The sequence below is a fragment of the Sprattus sprattus genome, assembly GCF_963457725.1.
Source record: "Sprattus sprattus genome assembly, chromosome: 3".
Classification (NCBI taxonomy): domain Eukaryota; kingdom Metazoa; phylum Chordata; class Actinopteri; order Clupeiformes; family Clupeidae; genus Sprattus; species Sprattus sprattus.
This window is the reverse complement of record NC_137922.1, coordinates 7,669,239-7,691,963: the sequence shown is the minus strand read 5'-3', so window position 1 is coordinate 7,691,963 and position 22,725 is coordinate 7,669,239. Positions and strand designations below refer to the sequence as shown.

The 22,725-nt window shown below is 41.1% G+C and overlaps 1 protein-coding gene across 1 annotated transcript in view; it reads right to left on the bottom strand.

The window, feature by feature from the left end:
- adgrl2a (adhesion G protein-coupled receptor L2a) overlaps window positions 1-22,725 on the bottom strand; it is an 87,681-nt gene that overhangs the window by 27,409 nt on the left and 37,547 nt on the right. The window contains exons 3-8 of the mRNA XM_080834001.1: window positions 22,314-22,527; window positions 19,778-19,887; window positions 9,040-9,840; window positions 1,795-2,094; window positions 1,041-1,144; window positions 356-541 (exon numbers count right to left, since the gene is read on the bottom strand). Of these exons, the coding sequence (XP_080690127.1) occupies window positions 356-541; window positions 1,041-1,144; window positions 1,795-2,094; window positions 9,040-9,840; window positions 19,778-19,887; window positions 22,314-22,527 (1,715 nt within the window). The remainder of the gene's footprint in view (window positions 1-355; window positions 542-1,040; window positions 1,145-1,794; window positions 2,095-9,039; window positions 9,841-19,777; window positions 19,888-22,313; window positions 22,528-22,725) is intronic.

The window sequence follows — 22,725 nt, the reverse complement described above, 5'->3', positions numbered from 1 at the left end:
GCAGGACCTGCTGATATATGTTTTTGTGTTAGTGAGAAACTACCACTGGAAAAAAAACATGAAGCATTAATTCTCATGGTCAGCCTGACATTTGAACATTTGTACATTTGAATAGCATAGAAAGAACAGAATATACTGCAGTGCTACTCTGTCATATCTTGCAAACGGAAAAGAAATGTCTCTTATTTGAGTACTACATTTAATGAGTAGCTAATTGGGGGCGGGCATGGGCTTGAAATTTCGCTGTGGTTGTTTTGTGCATCCCTAAAGATTTCTCAAACATCTTGTACAAGACAGCTGTTGTAAATCAATGAATACAAAGTGTGAAACGGTCGTCATTAGCAACATTAAATACCTTGTTAAAACTCCGACCCGCGGAGTCCTTCTCGCTGGGTTTCAACTCCTGCAGCTGAGCGTCCAAGATATCAACGAGCTGCTCCATCAGTCTCATGGTGGAGCTCACATCGCCGGCGAAGATGGGTCCTTTGGTGTGCTTGGCCAGCTCATTGGCAAGGTTCGCAGCATTCTCTCCGCTCCGGATCTGCAGTGATACAAATTATCCTCTCAGCATGGCTCTGAAAATATTATGCTAGACTATAAGGCTCCCTCTTCTCATTACAGCATCCTCATGCTGTGAGAAAACAGTCCTTTGCAATACCACTCATAAGCGATTTGGGACTAATTAAAACTGATAATATTCCATGGATATATTAACAAAAGCCTTTTTTTGATAAAAGTTAATTTAGGGGCATAAAAATCTGAGGGTTGGTCCAATGTGTTTTAATGGCTGCTGTTTTAACTCAAGTCATCATCAAATATTACACTGTTTAAAACACAGGTTCGGGGGTTGGAGCATCAGATTAAAACAGCAGGAGGTTCAACTAGAAAGCCCCAAGGCGATGCTTTGAGTTTCAAATCTCACGCTGTGAGCAAAGGGAATACAATTTGAACCTTGTCATTTAAGACTATTCAGTATTCATCAAGACGTGGCACACAAACAATTACATTTCCATACACCATCAAGAACAGGCCTAACAAACCTTCTGAGCGACTTGATTAACCCAATGGGAGGTACAATTACTGAGATCAGGTCCTTTCGGGTTCCAGGCCCCCGTGGAAAGCACACATAAGTAGGACGCAGTGCCTGAAGAAGCAACAGGGAACGTGTTACTTCACCAACAAACTTGCCTTGCCTCGCCTGGCCTTACTCATGCAGCCACTCACACGCGTTTAAAAACAAGTCAATACAATACAGACTGATTTGCACAGAGGCGATGAATGCACATATTTTAATAGCAACATCTGTTTCAGTTCACGTGACAGGGAAACAAACCTTTCATTATCTTGAGAGGAAATTCATTATCTTCTAGAGGAAATTATCACGTTATTACCGGAAAAGATGATGGCAAAATAAAGACAATAAGTGAAATGTGCTAATACAGGACCTTTCAGGATGTTTGTTTAAATTAGGGAGAGATAAAAAAAAAAACATCTATAATATCAAGCATATACAGTATGATTTAAAGTAGGAAGAGCTGAACCCACATCCATACTATGAAGCATATAAGATTTAAATTAGGAAGAGCTGAACCCACATCCATACTATGAAGCATATAAGATTTAAATTAGGAAGAGCTGAACCCACATCCATACTATGAAGCATATATGATTTAAATAAGGGAGAACTGAACTGAGTTGTGTAGTGTAGTGTAGTGTAGTGAGGCATGCTTGTGCTACAGCAGTTGCTAGGCTGGGGGTTGGGGGGGGGGGGACTTGGACAAACAGGCTGCTCACCGCGCGTCCCTTTGGGGCAGGGCCTCTCCACCAGCACGCCCCTCTGGGTCTGCGGCCACGCTATGTCCCTCTTCTCTGAGCTCTCACAGAAGCGTGCCGGCAGAGGGAACGAGTCCAGGGAGGGCCGCGTGGTGATCTCGGGGACCTCTGGAGGCGATTTGAAGACTTTGGTCCCAGTCTTTGGGCTTATGGTTGTGGTCGTCACCGTGTTTACGGGGGTCTTGGTCAAAAGTGTGGTGGTGGTCATGGTGGTTGTCTTGACAGGCTCTGGTAAAAAGGTTCCTTCGAAAGTTCCCGGACCTAATTTAAAAAAAAAAAAAGATGCAGAATATTGAGTTCTCACTGTTCCTTACACACTGAGCAACAGCTTTGAGAACAGTCATCAAAACAAAAAAAACAAATTGATCACCGTGACAACCTAGGAATTCTATGCGAGCAATGCATTGTGGGAAGGCATTCTCTCCTGCCTGTTCTCCTTCCTGTTCCATCTCATTGCAGGCTTTCAGCCGCTGCTCCAGAGCAAGAACTAATTACAGCCGCTTCCACAGCCTTACATAGCCTTGTGCCTCGGAGTCTGAAGCGTGCCTGATTACATTTTGACAGAGAGAGACACCACTGGTGTGTGTTGTTGTGTTGTCAAAACATAACATATACTTTCTCTGCTGTTGCTTTATTTAGTCCCAGGACATTGATAAAGCAGGTGAGAGGTAAATAATGTGATGCCGAGGGGCACAACAATACACACTCGTCTCCGTGGTTCCGTTCTGTTCTGTTGTTATATATATATATTTTTTTTAACATTCAACGTGAGGGAAAGAGAGAGAACACCATGTTTACTTGAAAAACAAGGAACTGTTGGCGTTTTCCAATTAGAGGAGTGCTTATTTATCACTGTCTGTCATAGGTCAGACACAGGGGTCACTCACAAAAAGGCTATACACTTCAGGTAAAACTCACACATAACATCGAAATAAGCAGTCTGTGGAAAGCACACGATTTTTACAGCACTTCTCATCTTGTTTTCAAACAATGCAACGCTGCATACTGAAATACGACAATGTTTGGCTGGCAAAGCAGCACACATTTGCTTAACTCTGCGATTCATTGTACTGAATGTGCAAAACAAAATAATATGGCTTATTGATTGGTCTGGCATATGAATGAAATCAATCAATGATTTCAGCGCTACCCAAACCCTGTGGGGAAGGCTGGGCGGCTACAGGAGGGGGGGAATAATATAATAATAATAATAACTTAGATTTATATAGCGCCTTTCAAGTAACCCAAGGTCGCTTGAAGGAGTCTTCACCATTCGACGGTTATAGCTCTGTTGAAGCCACGGAGCAGAAACTTGAGCTCGACTCCAAATTAATACCATGAGTTAGATCTCAGCCAAGTATGAGTCTTGGATGGAGGTCTGGATGTTAATCTGGTGGTTGTCGACCAGTATTCATGCTCTGGTGAGACACTGGACTGGGCCGAGTCCAAACAGCAAATCTGTCAGACTAGCTGGAGAGGCATCAGCACACAAAACCAAATTACGGAGAGTAACTCTTTCGAAAAACAAATAAATGTCACTTTGAGCAGTTACTACAGTAGGATGAGTGCGGCCATTATTGACACTATATTACTAGCTTCACCTGGCAGAGAAGACTAAGTGAACAATTAAAGTACTAAAAAAAAAACATAATAATTTGATCACAAGTTATTAAAAGTAGGTGGAATGTACTGTAGCTGTGTAAATAATTAAGGGTTTAAATGCAATTAAGGAAATATTGTTGTGTTACTATCCCTAACCTTTTAACTAGGTTTTATAACAACCAAGACTTACACAAGAGCTACACCATTAATTTAATACATTAATCAATTAATGTTATCAGCATAGACTACCTCTGGCGTCTAAAACTAAAATCTAACTGCTATTTTAACAGCTTAAATTAGGTGAAATAAACCTTATTTGTCTGCTGCTCAGTGATTAAAGAACCAGGAGATTGTAACCTACATATTGGGGCGTAAACAGAAAGTCTTTCTTAAGGCTGTGGCCATTATGTACACAGCAGTTCATTACCTGCTCTGTATTGGCTTTCTATTGAGCCAGAGCCCATAGTGAATTCTGTTGTCATCTCTTTGATGTCTTGGACTGAAGGTGGAGATGCTAAATTACCATGAACAAATTAAATTATGCGAGGCCATGTCTGGGGTGCTCATTCAGATGTTTTTCTTTTTCTTTTTTTCTGTTTCAGGGAATCTTTCCGTAATAATGATTGTCTGCATACGGACTTGCTAACAAAGCCTACACACATATAAACACACACACACACACACATACACACACACACACACACACACGCTCACACACACACACACACACAGACACACACACACACACACACACACACACACACACACACACACACACACACACACACACACATACACACAAACGAAAAATCCCAAGAGTAATGATGAAAAGATTGAAAAGCTATGCCAAGAAGTGCAGCATTTTGATCTGCTTATGAGAACTCCTTTAGCTCTGCAAAGATACGCATAAACACTTCCGTCTTCGGCTAAGACAACAAGCGGGAATAACAACACATAACACTGAGCCTACACATACACACATAACACTGAGCCTACACACACACACATAACACTGAGCCTACACACACACACATAACACTGAGCCTACACACACACACACACACACACACACACACACACACATAACACAGAGGCTGGTGGGAGAACCTGCAGTACACCACAGGGGCTTTTATGACCTCTCAATTCAGTCAGTAAAGCCAGGCTATCTGCATATAACAACTAGCAACGAAATAATGTGTGGTTTACTATAGATAACAGGACAGGTACTGCCCTAATGGTGAAAGCTATCGCAGTTATTATCCATATGAAACACAAACGTTGACATATAAAAACACTGTCCATTCCTGGAGCTCTTCCCAACTTCTTCACTGATTATCATAAAAATATATTTCTTTATAATTTACCTTTACATTATTTTCTTTTAAAAAGAAACACTCACTGTCTCAATCATGAAAAGGTCGGGAACATTCTTAATTAACATGTCAGTTCTGAACTGAACTCAGGGGACTTTCAATTAGCTATCATGGAGAGACCTATCCTGCATCCATCTCCGGTATGGAAATAGACATTTCAACACCCATTTGTTAATTTGTATCGTATAGATCTTTCAAGGCTTAGCTCTCATCCCCAGATATTACCCCTAGACCTTTGTTGTCTCTAAGACACACATATAATAATCTATGTTGATTGAGAGATTTGATTTTAGGCAATGTACTGATTCAAGCTGAACAATTAAGGGGTTTAATATCTTCTAGACCTAGTTGTAGTTTCAGAATGTTATGCATTCCCGAGTCTAACCCTAACCTTGATCAAAAATATGTCTTCAGCTTGTCTTAGGTGTTGAGATACCTAGGTCTTCATGAAATAAAATACAACAGCCTTAAATGGGTAAATGAACACAAACCTTGCTGTCCTGCTCAATTATTAAAGTAAGAGTTTGTAATTAACACATCACAAGGGAGAAAAAGAGCTGATTGATAAGCGAGCTGTTTTTTGTTAACACTGTGCTCCACACAAGGCTGACTAGAGGTCTTACCACAGCTAACACTGTGCTCCATACGAGGCTACCTAGAGGTCTTAACACAGTGCTCCATATGAGGTCCATACGGGGTCTTAACACTGTGCTCCACACGAGGTGAATGCAGGTCTTAACACTGTGCTCCACACAAGGCTGACTAGAGGTCTTAACACAGCTAACACTTTGCTCCATACGAGGCTACCTAGAGGTCTAAGCACAGCTAACACTGTGCTCCATACGAGGCTACCTAGAGGTCTAAGCACAGCTAACACTGTGCTCCACAAGAGGCTGACTAGAGGTCTTAGCACAGCTAACACAGAAATCCATACGAGGCTGACATTATAGCTTCTCGAGAGCATGCTACCCCCAGTGCCATGGCAATCAAACGTCCCTGTCCACGATAAATGCATGTTCACAAAGAGTGTCCCCTTCCTAACATTAGATTGAATGTTGGAGAAGTAACGCTGGCATCACGGTGTAAAAAGGATGAAATAACAATCACAGAAGATTAGGCCCCTCCGCTGAACAGAAGGGAGAGGCACCTATACGGTCCTGTTCATTTTTTGAAAAGCATCGTTTTCAGTGTGCGTTTCTATATTTAGTGTGGACGGGGTCAAAGTTTGCTTTAACCTCGTGAACCCAGAGCTCTAATTCTAATTCATCATCCATGGTGGCAGGAACATGCAGGCACATTCTCCTCTATTTTAGCGGCTCGCTAATAACACTAGAGGGAGAAGTAAGAAGCTGATTACGCGACGAAGTTCTTGTTTGATAAATACTACGCAAAATGCGGAAACACACCGTGCTCTATATGCGCTTTGGCAAAGGCGCTGATAAGATGCACTCGCAAATGTTATGAGGCCCTTGGTGTGGTAAATTGTATAAAAATAAAAAAGCAAGGGACGAGGATATGGCCCCTTAAATTAAACTAGCCTTTCAGCATTAAAGTTACACATCACGACAAACAGTTGCAATCTGATTTTCAGTTATTAAATTTGCTACAGAGAAAAGGACTAATTTATTGAAAAGTAAATATAACTAGGAGTAACTTTTTAATTATAAAGTTATCATCAATATACCAACTCTCAAACCTTAAAAAATAAAAAAAACATTTGAGAGAAACAACATTTAACGCATGCCTATTCACTCTACGCACTCCCCCAAATTCCAAACTCTTTTCCATAGAAAAATTATGATATAATTATTATATTTGAAATTATTCTTCCTATTACCACAACACGAACTATTGTACACTGAACACAATAAATAAAACAACAGCCTATTAGCGATAGATTCATGGACGATTACCCTCGAGACTGGGGAAGACGCCTCGCAGTGTGAGTACTGCCCTGAGACAAAATGCAGAGTGCATCTTTGCATTAGCATGTAACTGCTATCATCAGTGCTGATTACAGATGTAATTAATTCTCCTACTGCTGTTATAGGGGAGTCCAGACGCAGGACTGGAGCTGCGCCACCTCGAGACACGGCCTCAGGGTACTTGCTGGCCGGACGGCTGGCTCCAGAAGCCCAGGCCAAACGGAGCCAGACGCAGACCTCAGCAAGAGGCACAGATACAGCCCTGGCCGTAAGCAAGACCTCAGCAAGAGGCACAGATACAGCCCTGGCTGTAAGCACATTTCCGTCTGTGTTGTGACCACTTAGGTGCAATTTACATGGGCAGAATGTTTTGGAGACCGCCTGTGTTGCGACCACTTAGGGACAATCTACATGGACATAATGTTTTGGAGACTGCCTGTTTTTGACTGTGCTACAGATTGTTGGTCTTGTAGCAGTTTGCACATGATCATAATGCAAGGACCATATTTGTCTGGACACAAACAATTCAATACGTCAAAATATATGTTCTGGCATGCTGTTGTGCGTCACTGTGCTTTGGTTCATATTTAACGGTATCATGGAGCCAGGGGTTTTCAACACACTGTGTTAATACACACCTCTATAGTATGGAAGTGATGCAATCAGAGGCCTTTGCCCATAAGCTTATTATTCAGCTATTCACCATTAGCTTGTTATTGTGTATCGAGATGAGAAAAAAATGGATGTTAAACTACCAGCAGTAAGTTCTATTTGAGTTCCGTGCTCAAAGCGCCCTGAGAGCTCTGAACTCTTCTCATGGTGTCTGTGGGCGTGAGCTGACTGTCTGTCCGTTCTTTCTGGAGAACTCTAGCTGAGAGACAGTGTGTTGAGATCCGGTGAGTCAACCGGCAGACCCAATACCAAGAGATTAAAGTGGGTTCATAGCATAATGAAGCTCATTAGATGGCGATCCTACATCAGGGTCTCCTTTTCTCATTCAGCTCTGCCAATTTATCCTGAGTGACTAATCATTTCATTGAGGAATACTTAAACAAGAATATGGAAGAAATTTCAGTTTATAATGTTGGATTTGAGACCAGTCTGATTAAAGAAATGTGTTTGTTCCCCCACGTTTGGTTGTTGTTTCAGTGTTTTTGGATGGATTTCAAAAAATGATCTGTGACCTGACTGTGCAGTCAATCCCAGGCTTTCACCAGCGCATGATGCCACAAAGACAAAATGCAGGAGGATTCAAGTTCCAAAGCCCCCTGCTGGGTTAATTGAGCCTCAGTTCCAGCAATCCGACTACATAAAACACATTTTACACAATTGAACCATCAAATGTGGCACATGAAAAACATGGCTTATTTTTGTCACCCTCCTCTGAAATGCTTTCATGTTTTCTCCACATGTGTCTGTCACATAAATATGCACTCCAATTTACTGATCCAGATCCAGTTCCACCATTGGTTCATGTATTCTGCGCATGCTCTGCTAAACATTTACTACATCAATAAAAGAAAAATGTCCTTGGACACCCTAATCTGGAGAAACTTGCTTGACCTTCACAGCTTAACTGAAGGTATTACATGGTCTGTAGATAGAGCCATGGACAGGGATTAGGATAGTTACAGTCATTTTATTCGGACTGGTGGACTATTTGACACACATATCCAGTCTGCCATCACTTCAGTCTGCGACACTCCAAATAAATAAGTGTAATTGGTGTGACCTTTAAGATGGATGTGTGTCTACCCAGCTGTCAGTCTCTCTGCTCCTGCACCCACTTCACACACCACTCTGCCTGGAGTGTGAGTGTGAACTGTTTGTTTAAAGACTGATGGGGAATTGAGATTATACTCCATGGAGATCTGATCCATGGTTGCCCAGAGGCAGCTCGTATACCTGTCCAGGCAGGCCTAATTTCACCGGCGATGCTCTCGCTTGCGGGGAGGACTCGGCGCTACTCGCCGCCCCGTGGGTCTCGCCACAGGAGATGTTGTTGGCCGTCAGCAGGAATACCCCTGGCGCCAATCCCTTATGATATTGTAACCGAGTCTGAAAGATGATGTTTACTTCTGCGCCCCAGTCCTTCACCCCCGTGATGTTTACTGCACTCCAGCTCTGCACTCCACTCACACATATTACATTCTAAATTAGAAACCAGTCACTCATGACACCTGACATACAAGGCGGTCGGCTATCTAAGGAATACCAACACATGTAATGGGCAGCCATATCGCAGTGCTGGAAATGCAATTTATGGTGATAGTATGCAAAAGAGGAGGATGTGAAACACTGCTTACCGTTTGCAGGATCCGGTGGTCCGAATATGAGATTATATCGCAATACGTAGAAATTATTCCACACATAGAGCTGGTTATCTCTCGGGTTGTATTCCACCGCTGCTATATACTGATACTGATTAGGAAAGTGAATATCCACATACTCCCCTCGGTTGAGTTTCGTGTTGTAAATATAGTCGATGACACTTTTGCTGACTTCGCTGTCGTTGTCCTCGTATGTGGACCTGACTACGTAGAGCACTCCACATATCATGAACGCGTTGGACGCAGAGCGCTTGTCATATGTCGTCTCCCACGTGGCATCGAATCGCAAGGTATAGGGGTTCAACTGGCTAATGACGATCATGCCATTGTTCTGCTCTGTAGCGTATATGACCCAAAGCCCGTTCTCATCCACGGCCAAGTCTATGTCTGTCTTACCACCCCACTTGTACGGGGATGTGTCATGGTAGTTTGCATTATTAATAATGGCCTCTCCACTCTTGATTCTGGTCCGGAGATCAAACTTTACAATGTTGCGTGTTCTCTCTTTGTTGAAAAACACAGCCCCGTCATACACCACAAATCCAGTTCCATCTACTCGGTGAGGGAGCTTGTACGTGACAGTTTGCCGAGAGTTTTGGAAGTCGTCGAGCGATGAGTACTCGATGAGCGTATCCGTGCGGTAGGGAGTCCAGGGCATGAAGTAGACTTTGTCGCCTGCTTGAAGTGGGTCTTTGCACCAGGAGCCCGCTTGCTGCTCCGCTTCAAAGAGAAAGGAAGGATCTCCGACAGCTTTCAGAGTCCCAGGACAAACAAAAACTAGCAATGGGGAGAGTAGAACAAGAAACAGATTTAGGGAAGCAAAACAAACAAAAAAAGAAAACGAAAAAAAATAAATAAACATTAATCAGGGCCCAGGTAGCAGTCAAGACTGGGAAAGATTTAGCCCCGATCTAAATTAATAAATCATAAATTTGGCCTTGATATGGCATAGATTCGGCCCTGATATGGTATAGATTCGGCCCTGATACGGCATAGATTCGGCCCTGATATGGCATAGATTTGGCCCTGATACAGAAATAGATTCGGCCCTGATACGGCATAGATTTGGCCCTGATATGGCATAGATTCGGCCCTGATACGGCATAGATTCGGCCCTGATACGGCATAGATCTAATGCCTGGGAGCCGCACCAGGGCCAGATCAGTCCCAGCCTCGCTCGCTATCTTGAGCTACCCGTTCGAATTTAAGCTATAACGTCATCTTGATATATGAGTTGCCCAACCACAGAGGACACACAACTCAACACGTGGCTAAGATACTACATCTAGCCAACGATCACAAGCAAGAGCAGGAGTTTGGTTTTGTGCGCAGAAAGAACGAAAAAAAGAGTTGGCAAGTTATTAAACATAAAATATATATTATATATATGTGTATTTGTGTAAGATTAAAAAAGTGTGCTTGTCAGAAATGAAACAAACCCTGCTTCATGGACATAAACAGTAATGAAACCAACAAAAGAGGACGGCATACAACAGGGAAACGTAAAGGAAAATAACTTGTCCTGTAAATAAAAGAAGCAAACTCAAAAGAACAAGAAGAACAGACAGACAGGGTCTCAAGGGCAGGATTCAGCAGATCTGTAAATACGTGTCCTGAGACACTCGTCATTTACAGCACATGATATACTATACCTGAGAGGGACATTAATTTTACAGTTACATGCTCCAGAGATTTCTTTAGCACTTGGTGTTTTCTGGAGTAGCCCTAGACTATGTGCGCTCTAGACCTCTGAGCATGTAGATAAGAAATGCGTAGAGAGCAGAGAACAGCAGGTGATAGGTTGGGGAGAGAGCAGAGAGAGGACAGCAGAGGGAGGGAAGTTGAAGGGTCAGGAGAACCTGTTACCATGGCTGCATATGGGGAGAGTTTACATACTTGGCTAATACTTAGCAACAAAAACAAGGCACCCAGGGGTGAACGAAAAGGAAAACAAAAAAGAACCAAAATGAAACTAAGCCACTACTGCTGCTAGTCAGTTACAAGCCTTGTGTGCGTGTGTGTGTGTGTGTGTGTGTGTGTGTGTGTGTGTGTGTGTGTGTGTGTGTGTGTGTGTGTGTGTGTGTGCGTGCTGTAGATATACTCTATATGCATTTACTTTAAGGCCATTGGGTTATGAGACTGTTTTCTTTTCATGTTCCTATTTCCTGCTTAGCTTGGAGCACCAGAATAGGGATAGGAGGGTTTCAACCATATGGCACAAAACAAGGAGCTAGGATTTGGATTGTGTCAGTGATTTACCTTTTTGTTCCACTTCTATTTTACGCGTTGGTAGAGGGAATGAAAGGGGTGCAAGGAAAAAAGAGATTAACATGAATTAACTATCATCTCTGTGGTTAGGTATGCATTAGCAAAAGTACATGAAACATGGACACACAGTAGAATGCCTAGTTAAGTGGGGGAGAGAAAAGGCAAACAAACATCAGGCAAAGATGAAAACAGACAAGGAAAAAGCATCAGGTTAAGACACACAGAGAAAGAGAGAAAGATAGAGAGAGAGAGGGTTCGGTAAAGCTTCACTCCATTCTGATGCGAATCTAAAACAGATGGATTTTTAACAGTCATCAGTCATTAAGGGAATGAAAAATGGTTAGTTTTTACATTGAAAAACACATCTTAGAAACATGTGACAATCTAAACCCCGGGAAATAAAAGTTACTAGAAATATATGTCTACCAAAAGACAAAGACATCACAACATATTTACTCTAATATATCAAGCTTTTAAAATGGCTTTTCTAAATAACAGTATGGCTGTGAATCAACATCCTAGATTATTTATTTATTTATCGGCCAATCAAAGAAGAACATATTGTTTTTATTCTGAATGAAATATATTTGTTGATAACACTAAACATGAAAATAAACATAAATGTGACTGTGAATTAAACTTAATTATTTAAATGACTCAATCACAGTAATGACTTCTATTATTTCACAGTTTAGTGTTATAGATCCGCTCATCTCCCCCCTCATCAACAAAGCAGCCATGCTTTTAATACAACAACAAAGAGTCACGCTATGAAGTGTTGGAGAAAAACATGTTCAATAAGTGCTGTGTCTCTGTATACACTACACTTAACTGTGAATAAGAGATAAACCGATCAAAACCCAGTTGGTACTGTAGTATCTACAGACATTAAATATACATAAACAGAAACCTAAGCTTGCGCTCACATGCAGACGGCACAGAACACACACTGGACGTGACTGTGTGTGTGTATTATGCAGATGACGGAATGTGTTAGAAGTGATTGTTCTCCGTTAATCTACACCCACTGAGCGTGCGAGACAATGTCTTTAATATACATCAAACACGAGCCAAGTTAAATTGCTGGGAAATCGTTAAAAGGACAGCAAAGCAGGACTCAAAGAGAATCAAATGAAACCAGCATGGCTGCCCAGAACTTTGACTCTCTGTCTCAGGCTCAAAGGTAGGCTGTTTTTGCTTTCTTCAAAATAAAGCTAAAATGATAGAGACCAGGAGAGGGGTCTCTATCATCAGGAAACAAATCTAGTTCCTACCATCATGGTTGAAACATTATGAGACTTTTTTGGTTTGTCACCCAATTGTGGTAGTGTTGTGAGATTTTTGGAAGACATTTTACATATCCTCTCTGAGCTACTGTTCAATGATGGCACTTATCAAACAGCTGCTAGATGGGCTATTCTTTGCATCGTAGTTTAAAATCACCGGTGTGATCGTGAGCTAAAAACTGATGCAAGCACATGTTCATATTAGTAAATACTTGTGCATATTAGCAAACTTCATTATTTCTAAACTCTTGGCACATAGCTTACACTAATGAGAGCATAATGCTTTGCATTAAGGTTTGCATTAATTAACTGTGAACTGCATTAAGAAACCATAAGTAATGTTAAATACTAGAGTTCATGGTTTATTTATGTTAAGTAATGAATTCAATCCAGAGCATCCAGGAACTCTCGAAATCAATCATTGTGTTGCAGAGTAATATTAATTTCTGTAGTCAATGCTATATTTTTGTACGTCGCTTTGTATAAAAAATTCTGCTAAATGACAAAATGTAAATTATATTATAGGGCTGTGTATTGGCAAGAATCTGGCGATATGATACCTATCGTGATGTAGGGGTTTCTACTCAATATTTAGTGATATATTGTGATCCTTTGAGCAATACTCAAGAGTATCAATATTTTCTTACACCTCCACTTTATTAAGGTTAACTACTGCAGTTAATTCATATTAATTAGGGACACCCTGACTCAAATCTTAAGCTGGATACGTATGTAATAATCTGTTTTGATTCAGAAGCTGACATACGCTTCAAAGAGATATCTTCTGCATGGCAGAGTCCTTTTATGTGTGTGGGTGCCTGCATGTTGGCACCTTGGTGCATGTGTAGAATATGATGTAGATAGAGTTTAGCAGCAATTGTGGCTTTCAACAAGGTCTGACACAGTGAAAACAATTGACAGAGCAAATTATCCAGTGTACCCAGCGGGGAATAAAATGGTTTAGAGTCTCTGAAAAGGAAAAATGAGGAAAAACAGCAGCCCTGGAAAGATATGAGGAGAAAAAGCTTGTTATCTGGGGAAAAAACTACGGAAGTCATTCATGCTGGAAAATGAGCTGGTCCCCTGAAGATGCAGAAGAAAAGAAGAGACTAAAAATGTTAAAGGACATTTAGGCAGAGGAACTGTCATACACCCCCCAGTTTAAGGCCAATTTAGGGTCGTTTTAGACGCAGAGCCGTAAGCACGTAAGATACATAACCCCCCCTTGCGCGGTAAAATATCCCCCCTTACGTGCTTAAGTGCGTCGCCCAAAATTCCTGACTATGCGACTAAAACACTACGGCCCTACACAGCTCGCAAAGGCTGTGATTGGCCGGCTACCACAGCCTTTCACAGAGTCTCACGTTTCCGGGTTAATAGCATACAGTCTTTTTTAGACCCAGACATTTTTTTAAATCATGAATACCCTGCAGACCGTCTCACAAGCCTTTTCTTATGGATTAGGAACAAACATAACAGAAGAGGTCCGAAGACATGAACTCCTTTACAAATCCTCTTTAAACACTTATAAGGACGCTCAAATTACCGCGAATATCCCATTCTCACCCGCGATTGTTTGGACAGAATGTGGTCATTCACGAACAAATAGGTACTTTCATATTCATTTTCCGCCACTTGTGAGTCATGGTGATATCTTTCATTGAGTTCATATTGACGTGAATCCATCAATTGCACCAGCGAGTTTGATAGAATGAGCCCGGTCTACTCATATACAAAAGTTAACAGTAACCTGCCGTTACCTTGTGGCCAGCACCATTGTAGTTACAAGCATTGACAACATGATGAGATTCTCTCGCCGTTTACCACCTCATCTTTGAATAATGTAACTCATAAACACATCGTTTTAAAGCCTGTCGCAGTCATTAAAAGATGTCAATAAACTAACTTTTGCGTCATGTGCTGTCTTTTTCGCCACTGGTACTGAATTGCCAACATTTGTATTTTGTGTAACACATGTATTCATAACATCAAGCCTTTCGCCCACTATACCTTTCGCCCACTATACTTTCATGCTCCGGTAAGTTTTTTTCCTTTGTCCTGCTGCAATAAATAGGCTTACTTAACTAAAAAATAAATCTACAGTTCTGGCGTCAATTTGCTTTGCAACACGCAACACGGCTCACAAGCCTTGCAACCAGTGTTCACGTTAGCCGGCTATGGCCGGACATTGGCCGATTGAAGGCATGAATGGCCGGTATAATAAGATGTAAACGGCCCAAATGTCCGATAGAAAATATGTATGTAGGCTATGATTAATCAGTAACATATGAAACCAACAAAACAACTGTAACATAAACCTGAATATAATCAGCCTTCTATGTCATTAAAAAAAAAGTTCTAAAGCAGATTTGGATTGCATTCGGAACATGCGCTGGTCGAGGTTCCGCAACACACGCAGGCTGGTTTCCCCGCTAAAAACTGTTCACTAAAATAAACAATAACAAAATTTCAAAATGGCTAAGCAGACGTGTCTCGGTCAGTTCTTCAAAAAGACAACTGATAGCCTTGATAGGCCTAATGATTCGTCAAGAAATGATTCGACTCCAAGTACATCATCCGAGGCCCCGACGGATTTAGGAAATGCGCCTGCCAAAAAACTTAAAAGGAGTTTTAAAGCTGAATGGGTCGAGCAATTCCGTTGGCTAAGGTCGGAAAAGGTGGATGGTCGAGACACAATGTTCTGTAGCATTTGTGAGAGAGCAGGCAAGTTAAACGGCTTTACGAAAGGCTCCATCAATTTAAAAATATCTGCCTTAGTTGACCATAGCGAGTCATCTGACCACAGAGTCGCTATGTCCCTAACACCGCAGCAAAGTGCAGTGAGAGTGCACTGCGATAACGCCACTAAATCTAAAAGAGACGCACTCGTGGCACAAATGAAAGTGGTGTATCACATGGCTAAACGTGACATCCCAAGTAATCAGTTTTGCGGATTGACAGAATTACTTGAGTGTTTGGAAGCTCCTGATTTTCAATGTGGTGCTAACCTCTATCAGCACAACGATTTGTGTCGTTAATTTGTGTCGTTTCTCATTTTGAGTTTTGGTGGTTATTCAATTATAGGCTATTAGTGAATAACGTCCGGTAGACATTCCAAATGGCCGATATTCTGGAATAGCGTCGGACATTTGTCCGGCCAAGAAAAAGTCTAGCGTGAACCCTGCTTGCAACACGGCTCTGCGTCTAAAACGAACCTTAAATCAAAACTTGTCTAAAACAAGTTCCTTGTGTAAATTACGTGCTTACGGCTCTGCGTCTAAAACGACCCTAAATTGGCCTTGACTCTATCATAGCAAGGACACCCTTGAGGAACTCTGTACTTAGCAGGGCCTCGTTTCCCGATAACGACGTATCTTAACGGCCTACGTGGATTTTGGCGACATCGTAGACTCATCATAGCCGTAAGTGCGGCGTCGGGAAACCGCTCTGCAAGGATCCCTCTTACGACCGATTTCAAGTCCTTTTTAGCGTTCGGGAAACTAGGCCCAGAAGGACAGTAACATAAGGACCATATTCAAAAAGTGCTACTGACTTGAAATGACACACCTTTATTGGCTTCTCCATAATCCCTGCAGAACATGGACAGGGACATTGCATGCCTTTCATAACTTTGTTTTATTGAAATATTTTATATTTTTTTTATCTATGTGTGTGTGCCATGGCATAGAATTTTCCCACATAGTCTACTCTTGCTGTCTTACACCACCAGAATATGCAGGTGTTAGTGTTTAGTCACACACCTAATACCACTCTTGACTGAGACACCCTTTAAAACTATGTGTGTATGTTCACTATTAAATGCTCAAGAAGCCGTTTCAGACTGTCTTGGCATTTAAGTCTCATTTGCTTACCTATAAACGTGTAAAATGTGTGTCATGTGTAATTCATCACAGCCTGGCTGGTGAACAACGAGAGAAGACCACCGCAGTTGTGTACTGTGTCTGCCGAAGGCCTTAGTGGCGTATAATTCTCCTGACAGATGACAGAGATGTCCCCAACTCTGCCCAATTATTCTCAGCCTGTCTGGTTGTTTGCCAGTGGTCAGGTGGTGAATGTAGGAATCTTGATTCATGATGCGGTTATTTTTGGCGGTGCAATGTGGGTGTTTCTCTGAATGGCTCTACTTCTCTCAAAATAGTGAAGGCAATACTTTCTTTAAAGCTTACCTTAGGTCCCTTTATCCACTAATATGACAGATAGCAGGAACATCTCTTCCTTAAAGGAATATTTGGTAAGTATAGAAGTTAAATACCCCCACCATTTTACTAATTTGGGAGCTACTCCTTTGTAGTTGAGTAACATAACATGTATGTGTTGATGAATCCTGAGGCTAAATCTTAATATTAGAGCTATAAAATGAAGGCATCCGAAAGGACAAAAATACTCGACAGTCAATCATTTTATCATTTGGTTTGTAATAAAGTCTTGACATATGGCAGACAGACTATATTGGAAGTTAGAATGTTAGAAGATTGACAGCAGTGTGGAGTCCTTTCAGGCTCTTAAAGCAGCAAGCCAAAGATTTGTAAGCATCCAAAGAGACAGCAATGGCTGGAGAAGTAAACAATCTCATATGGTTGTCAACTTTTTAGTGCAATTGCATAACACATTATATTATTAATTATACTACTTTCACATTAACAGATTAAACAGATGGCATGCTAAAGAAGTCTGTTAACAGTAGCTACTCCGGTATAGGCCCAGTTACTTTAAGGGGAGACCTGCCATTGTGGTTTAAATAGCTTTATTTTTTCAGCTTGGTTTTATATTGCAAGGGCTTCAGGTAACAGAAAAAGCAAAGGGTTGTAAAAACCACAAAGCCATATTGATCATTAAGTGCCCATTCTTTTATGTGCCTACCCATTAAGTGTATTTGGACACAAGGTAAAAAACCTTTTTGTTTGAGAACAGTATAGATGAATTGTTGCTATACCTTCAACTACGGACTGTTATTCTGTATGATCTGTGTGTTTTTATTCTGTCTTTTTTTATAAAACCAGTATGGCAAATTATTTTATTTTTCTCAAACGCCAATCAAAGGTTTTAAACTAGTTGTAGCTCTGAGCCTTCTGAAAAGACATTTGAAATTCTCTTGGTTTATTTTGAAAATGTGCTTTCCTTAATTATTTTTCAGAACCAGCGTGGAACATTCAGGTAGCAAGGCACATATGTTTTGGTTAGGATAATCTAAGAGACAAACTAATGCCTAATAGGAACACAAGCTAACATTATGCTTTCTCCCACTATAATCTTCTAGTCCCCTGTTGTCATTTGCAGACGGAGTTTCCCTTAGGGAAAAGGACTGTTAGTGTCTGCAAGAGAAAAACTTATCAACAGGCTCAAAACCCCAACAGGGATGAAAACATATTGAAAGTGTTGCTGATGTTGGATATGCTAGGATGTAGGTTAAATAATGGTGCTGCATGCCAACATTTAAGCAGATTAAAGGCAGAAAGGCCTCAGTCGAGCTGACTATTGGGCTGATATTTGTTGCCATTACTTGGGGTATAAGTTTGCATTTTCTATACATTCTTATATACATATTCTATATCATATACATTTTCTAACATACATTCTGTATATATTTGTATTTACAGATGTTTACTGGCATCCAAAAGCTAAATTGGTCCATCTGTGCAAAATGTATTGCCTCTCTCAGAACTGGATGTTTTTAGTGACAATTTAACGAAATTAAAGACTGTCTGTCTACCGTTCCCTTTGACATTTTATTTTACGAGTTGTTCTAACGATATCATACAGCGATTTATGTCACCCAGCACACATAAAACGGTTCCTTATTTTTTTCACGGGTGCATTTTTGTGTCTTTTATTCGTGCACAAAGCAATGACATGCTCTCACTGAGGTGTGCTCTCGGCTGCTTTAATGACTATGGCCCTTGATCGACTGAGATATTTTGTCTTTATTCCTCAATATATTTTCCCCTTATATGCGCATACAGTGCATGACTTTATATATCGCTCCTGTGTATCCAACTGTGATATGGATGGGTGCGTGCATTATGTTACACAGTCTTACATTAAACACATGTGTCAACAGTGGTACATGGCTACTCAAGAAACAGAGCCTGTGAGAACTGTGTGGCAGGTTGAATCACACTGGAATTTCTCACTCCATAGAAGAATCGATCAATTACAGCGAGGGAATAAAAGGGGTGAATGTGAATGTAAAACGTAAAAAAGAAAATCAAATAAAAAAGAGATAGACTCAAACATGTTGTTAACGTTGACATATTAAATACCTAAAGGGACTAATCACTATGATAATGTCCCTATATGCAATATATATATATATATATTATGACATAGAAAAGACTGAAGTACCATATTTACCGGACTATAAATTAAGCAATGTTTGTAAGGAATGTAAAAACTGTCTTTTGTCTCATTTGCCAGGTTTCAGGTTATGGGTTTTTTGATGAGACACACTTTACATATCTACCGTACAGGGCACTTTTTCTCTGCCTTAAGAAATGGTCTCATATACATGAACATAGACAGAGATGTTTGGTGAGAGGCTATCTATTCACCTTTAGAGTGTGTGTACATCATGGACTACCTTAACATACATAGACAGAGATGTTTGGTGAGAGGCTATCTATTCACCTTTAGAGTGTTTGTACATCATGGACTACCTTAACATACATTTTCTGTGCATGTAATATAAAAAAAACATATATTTTTTTCTCTTTTGTGCAATGACAACATTAGCTAGATCATCCCACTAAACATGAAGTGTATGACATAGCATCGTACAAAACATTCTGTAATGATTAAGTTACTAGCCTCTGCATTAAGTTAAATGTAAATTTTGAGTTCCGATTTTTCTTGCGAGGCAAAATGCTGGGCTTCTAAAAGCACCTAAATGCTGACAATTACAACTGGGCTTTAAGTTAAGACATATGTACGTATAGTCCGGAAAATGTAGTAACAAAACCATATACCATTATCTGATGTCCTGACTGGAATTTTCTCTTTGAAGCATTTGGATATGTCATATCAAAAAACGTTGCTGTCCACTTAACCTTGATCACGAGGGCTTTGCTTTAACAGCAGTAACGCACTTACATAACAAAACAACATATGCATCCATAGAGATGCAGGAAGAAGATCATACTTACTATAGGGCACACATTCGTACTGGACCTCTAGGTATTTGTAGGTTCCTGGACAAGGGTCTGGGAAGACGTCAGACCCAGTGATGACGATGCACTGGGTTCGGTTGTTGCACCTAGACAGGATGAAAAGGACACAAGTCGTTTAGCTTACATGGGGGGCTTCCTATTTGGGTAGATTTCAGTAGAAATATGATGCATGTTCGGAGGAATGCATAATCATTCTGCCTGAGGTGGTCTGCTTCCAAATCAAAGCCTGCTTCAGTCTGACTTTAACACTCTAAGGATACAGGCATTAGCACGTTTTTTCCCCCCTGGATATTATGGTGTGGATGGCCAGTTCTTCATGGGAATAAACATATAAAAGTTTATAAGTTTGTGTAATTGTAGGGCTCCCACCTGCCAGCGACCCACAGTCTTATAACCAAATTGGAAACCAGTAGATAGCAAAGATTATTTCTTTCTCTGCCATTTTACTGAAGTGAAAAGATAATGTCATCCCATGAAAGGAATCTGAGTCCAAATGGCCTTTAAGGAGTAGGCAGCCCTACCACTTGCGATAGCATCTCATCTCTCAACACCTCAGACAAAACAGCCTCTCAGAGCCGGCTCTACTCTATCCCTGTCCCTGTCAGAATAAGCAAATGGAAAAAATATACTTCACACCTTGTAACCGCCAATCTATAATGAAAGACTACATTATTACGCCATGCTATATATCTTGATTTAAATGCTCTGTATCAAGACAGAATGTCCTGTTGAAATCCGAACGATACAGCAACGAATAATTGACAGCCTGTACATATAACAACTCTACGGCATTTGACAGGGTAGTAATCAGGCCCATGTGCATTTGCGCTTTTCTTTTGAATAATATATCTCACAAAAGCCGGGGTATTATTAAAATCTTAAAGGACAGGGGAGTCGGGTCGGGAGAGGGAGGTCACATGCAGTAGCACACAGAGTAGGGAAATTCACTTTGAGAGAGTTTCTACTTTGAATTTTAATCCAATTTGGGTTGCTTGGCCTCCGTCTGACCCCAACTGACTCAATTTCCGTGCTGATGGGAATCAAGGCATCATCAAAGTCCAAATCAAATCATCCCGGGTGTCCCGTTGATCAAGAGTGCCACTAGAACACCCAATTGGTACGATATACAGCAATCAGAATGCATAATTGCTGAATGGTTTCACACTATGGCATGTGTTTCTGTGTCTCCGCCAAGCAGGGAATCGTTACAAACCAGTAGCTCGGTGCGGGCCGTAAAAGAAACTGACAACTTTGATTGTGCCGTCACTGTCAACATCCAGACAGACTAATTAAGTTTGGTGAACATCCCTTGATCACTCGTTACTCTCATGTGCTCCTGCCAGACCAATCTGGACCTGCAACAGGCAAACGTCTGAGAACAGGGAACTGCTCTTCTCTCTGCTCTTCTCTCTGCGTCACCAAGCCTTTCATTTTCAACATGCACAAAGAAGCGCAGCCATAGCGTATTATAACATGCCATAACATGTCAGAACATGTTATGATATATCATAACATGTCATACCATATTATAACATATCATCATTGAAAATCCATCCCTGTTGATGTGTGTGAGATGAAAATCCTACATTACTTTTTTGTCATTGCGTGTTGTCGCTGCTGTGCTGTGGCAACCAATGCCAGGTTCTGTCGTTAATCAGTCTATCCTGAGCCATTAACGCATAATCTGACATGTTATAAATATCCACCACCATCCTTTATAAAACAGGTTCAGGCCCATGGCATGAAGTGCTGAGTCACTTCAGGGAACTGGTAATGGTGGGATCGGAAGGGATTATTGTTAAAGCAGACATTAGGGGCATTCTTGGATGGGGAAATGAATACCATCAGCCGCGATGCATAAATAATAACGCCATTGGTGATAACAAATGGGACTACAGGGGCAGAGGAGGGCAGCTGAGTCGGGTAAGATATTTGTCATTTGCACGAGAAGTGGGGTGAGAAAAAGACAAAAAGTTGGTTTAACATTTATCATTTAGCAGCTGCTTTTCTCTAAAGCGCCTGACAGTACTGGGAGCTCCTAGCTCTTCCTCTTCAGTCACAGAGACCTCAGTGCAGTTGATTCAAGCTGTTGCAGATACCTTCAAGGCTTCACCTGAAATCTTCACATCAATGTTTTTCTCAATGCTCTAAATATATCTTTGTGCGTGTGTTTAAGACACTTTGACCTTGTAAGTCTTTTTTATAACTAAATCATTATTGAGATAAGATTATTAATGTATAACAATAGCTGACCTATGATCTTTTGGAACGTATCAAAAATAATGAACAGAGACCAAATCTTTTTCATACAGAGCCTCAAGTTGCATTAAAAACATGCTTAACCCAACACTTAACCTTTAAACTCACATTTCCATGTATCTTTTTTAAGTGAAAGAAACTGCAAGTTGAAGGAAGGTTTAGATTTCCCTAGTATGTGTGCTTGTGGGAATCGAACCTGTGACCTCACTGTTGCTCTCGGTGTCTCAGCTGCAGAAACACAGGATTGAGTTACCTCTGTGACATGATCTTGAAGGCATCTGGGAGGTAGCAGTTGATGTTCTCCATCTGAAATGGGTCAGCATCGCAGATCTTGTCATCTGTTCGGCCATAGTTGGCTGTTTCGATCATGATGACATCACTTCCTGGACAGCGGAGATCGATTGGGTACCCCTCGCAGGACAACTCTCTTCTTACTAATCCGAACGGCAGAGCTGCTCGGCTAAACCCTGAAACAGAGAAGGAGAAGAAATCTTTACATCAGCAAAGGGGAAATAAGACATCTAGAAATCTAGAACAAAACAAACCTTTCACTGAATGGACAGTTAGAGTGTGTGTGTGTGTGTGTGTGTGTGTGTGTGTGTGTGTGTGTGTGTGTGTGTGTGTGTGTGTGTGTGTGTGTGTGTGTGTGTGTGTGTGTGTGTGTG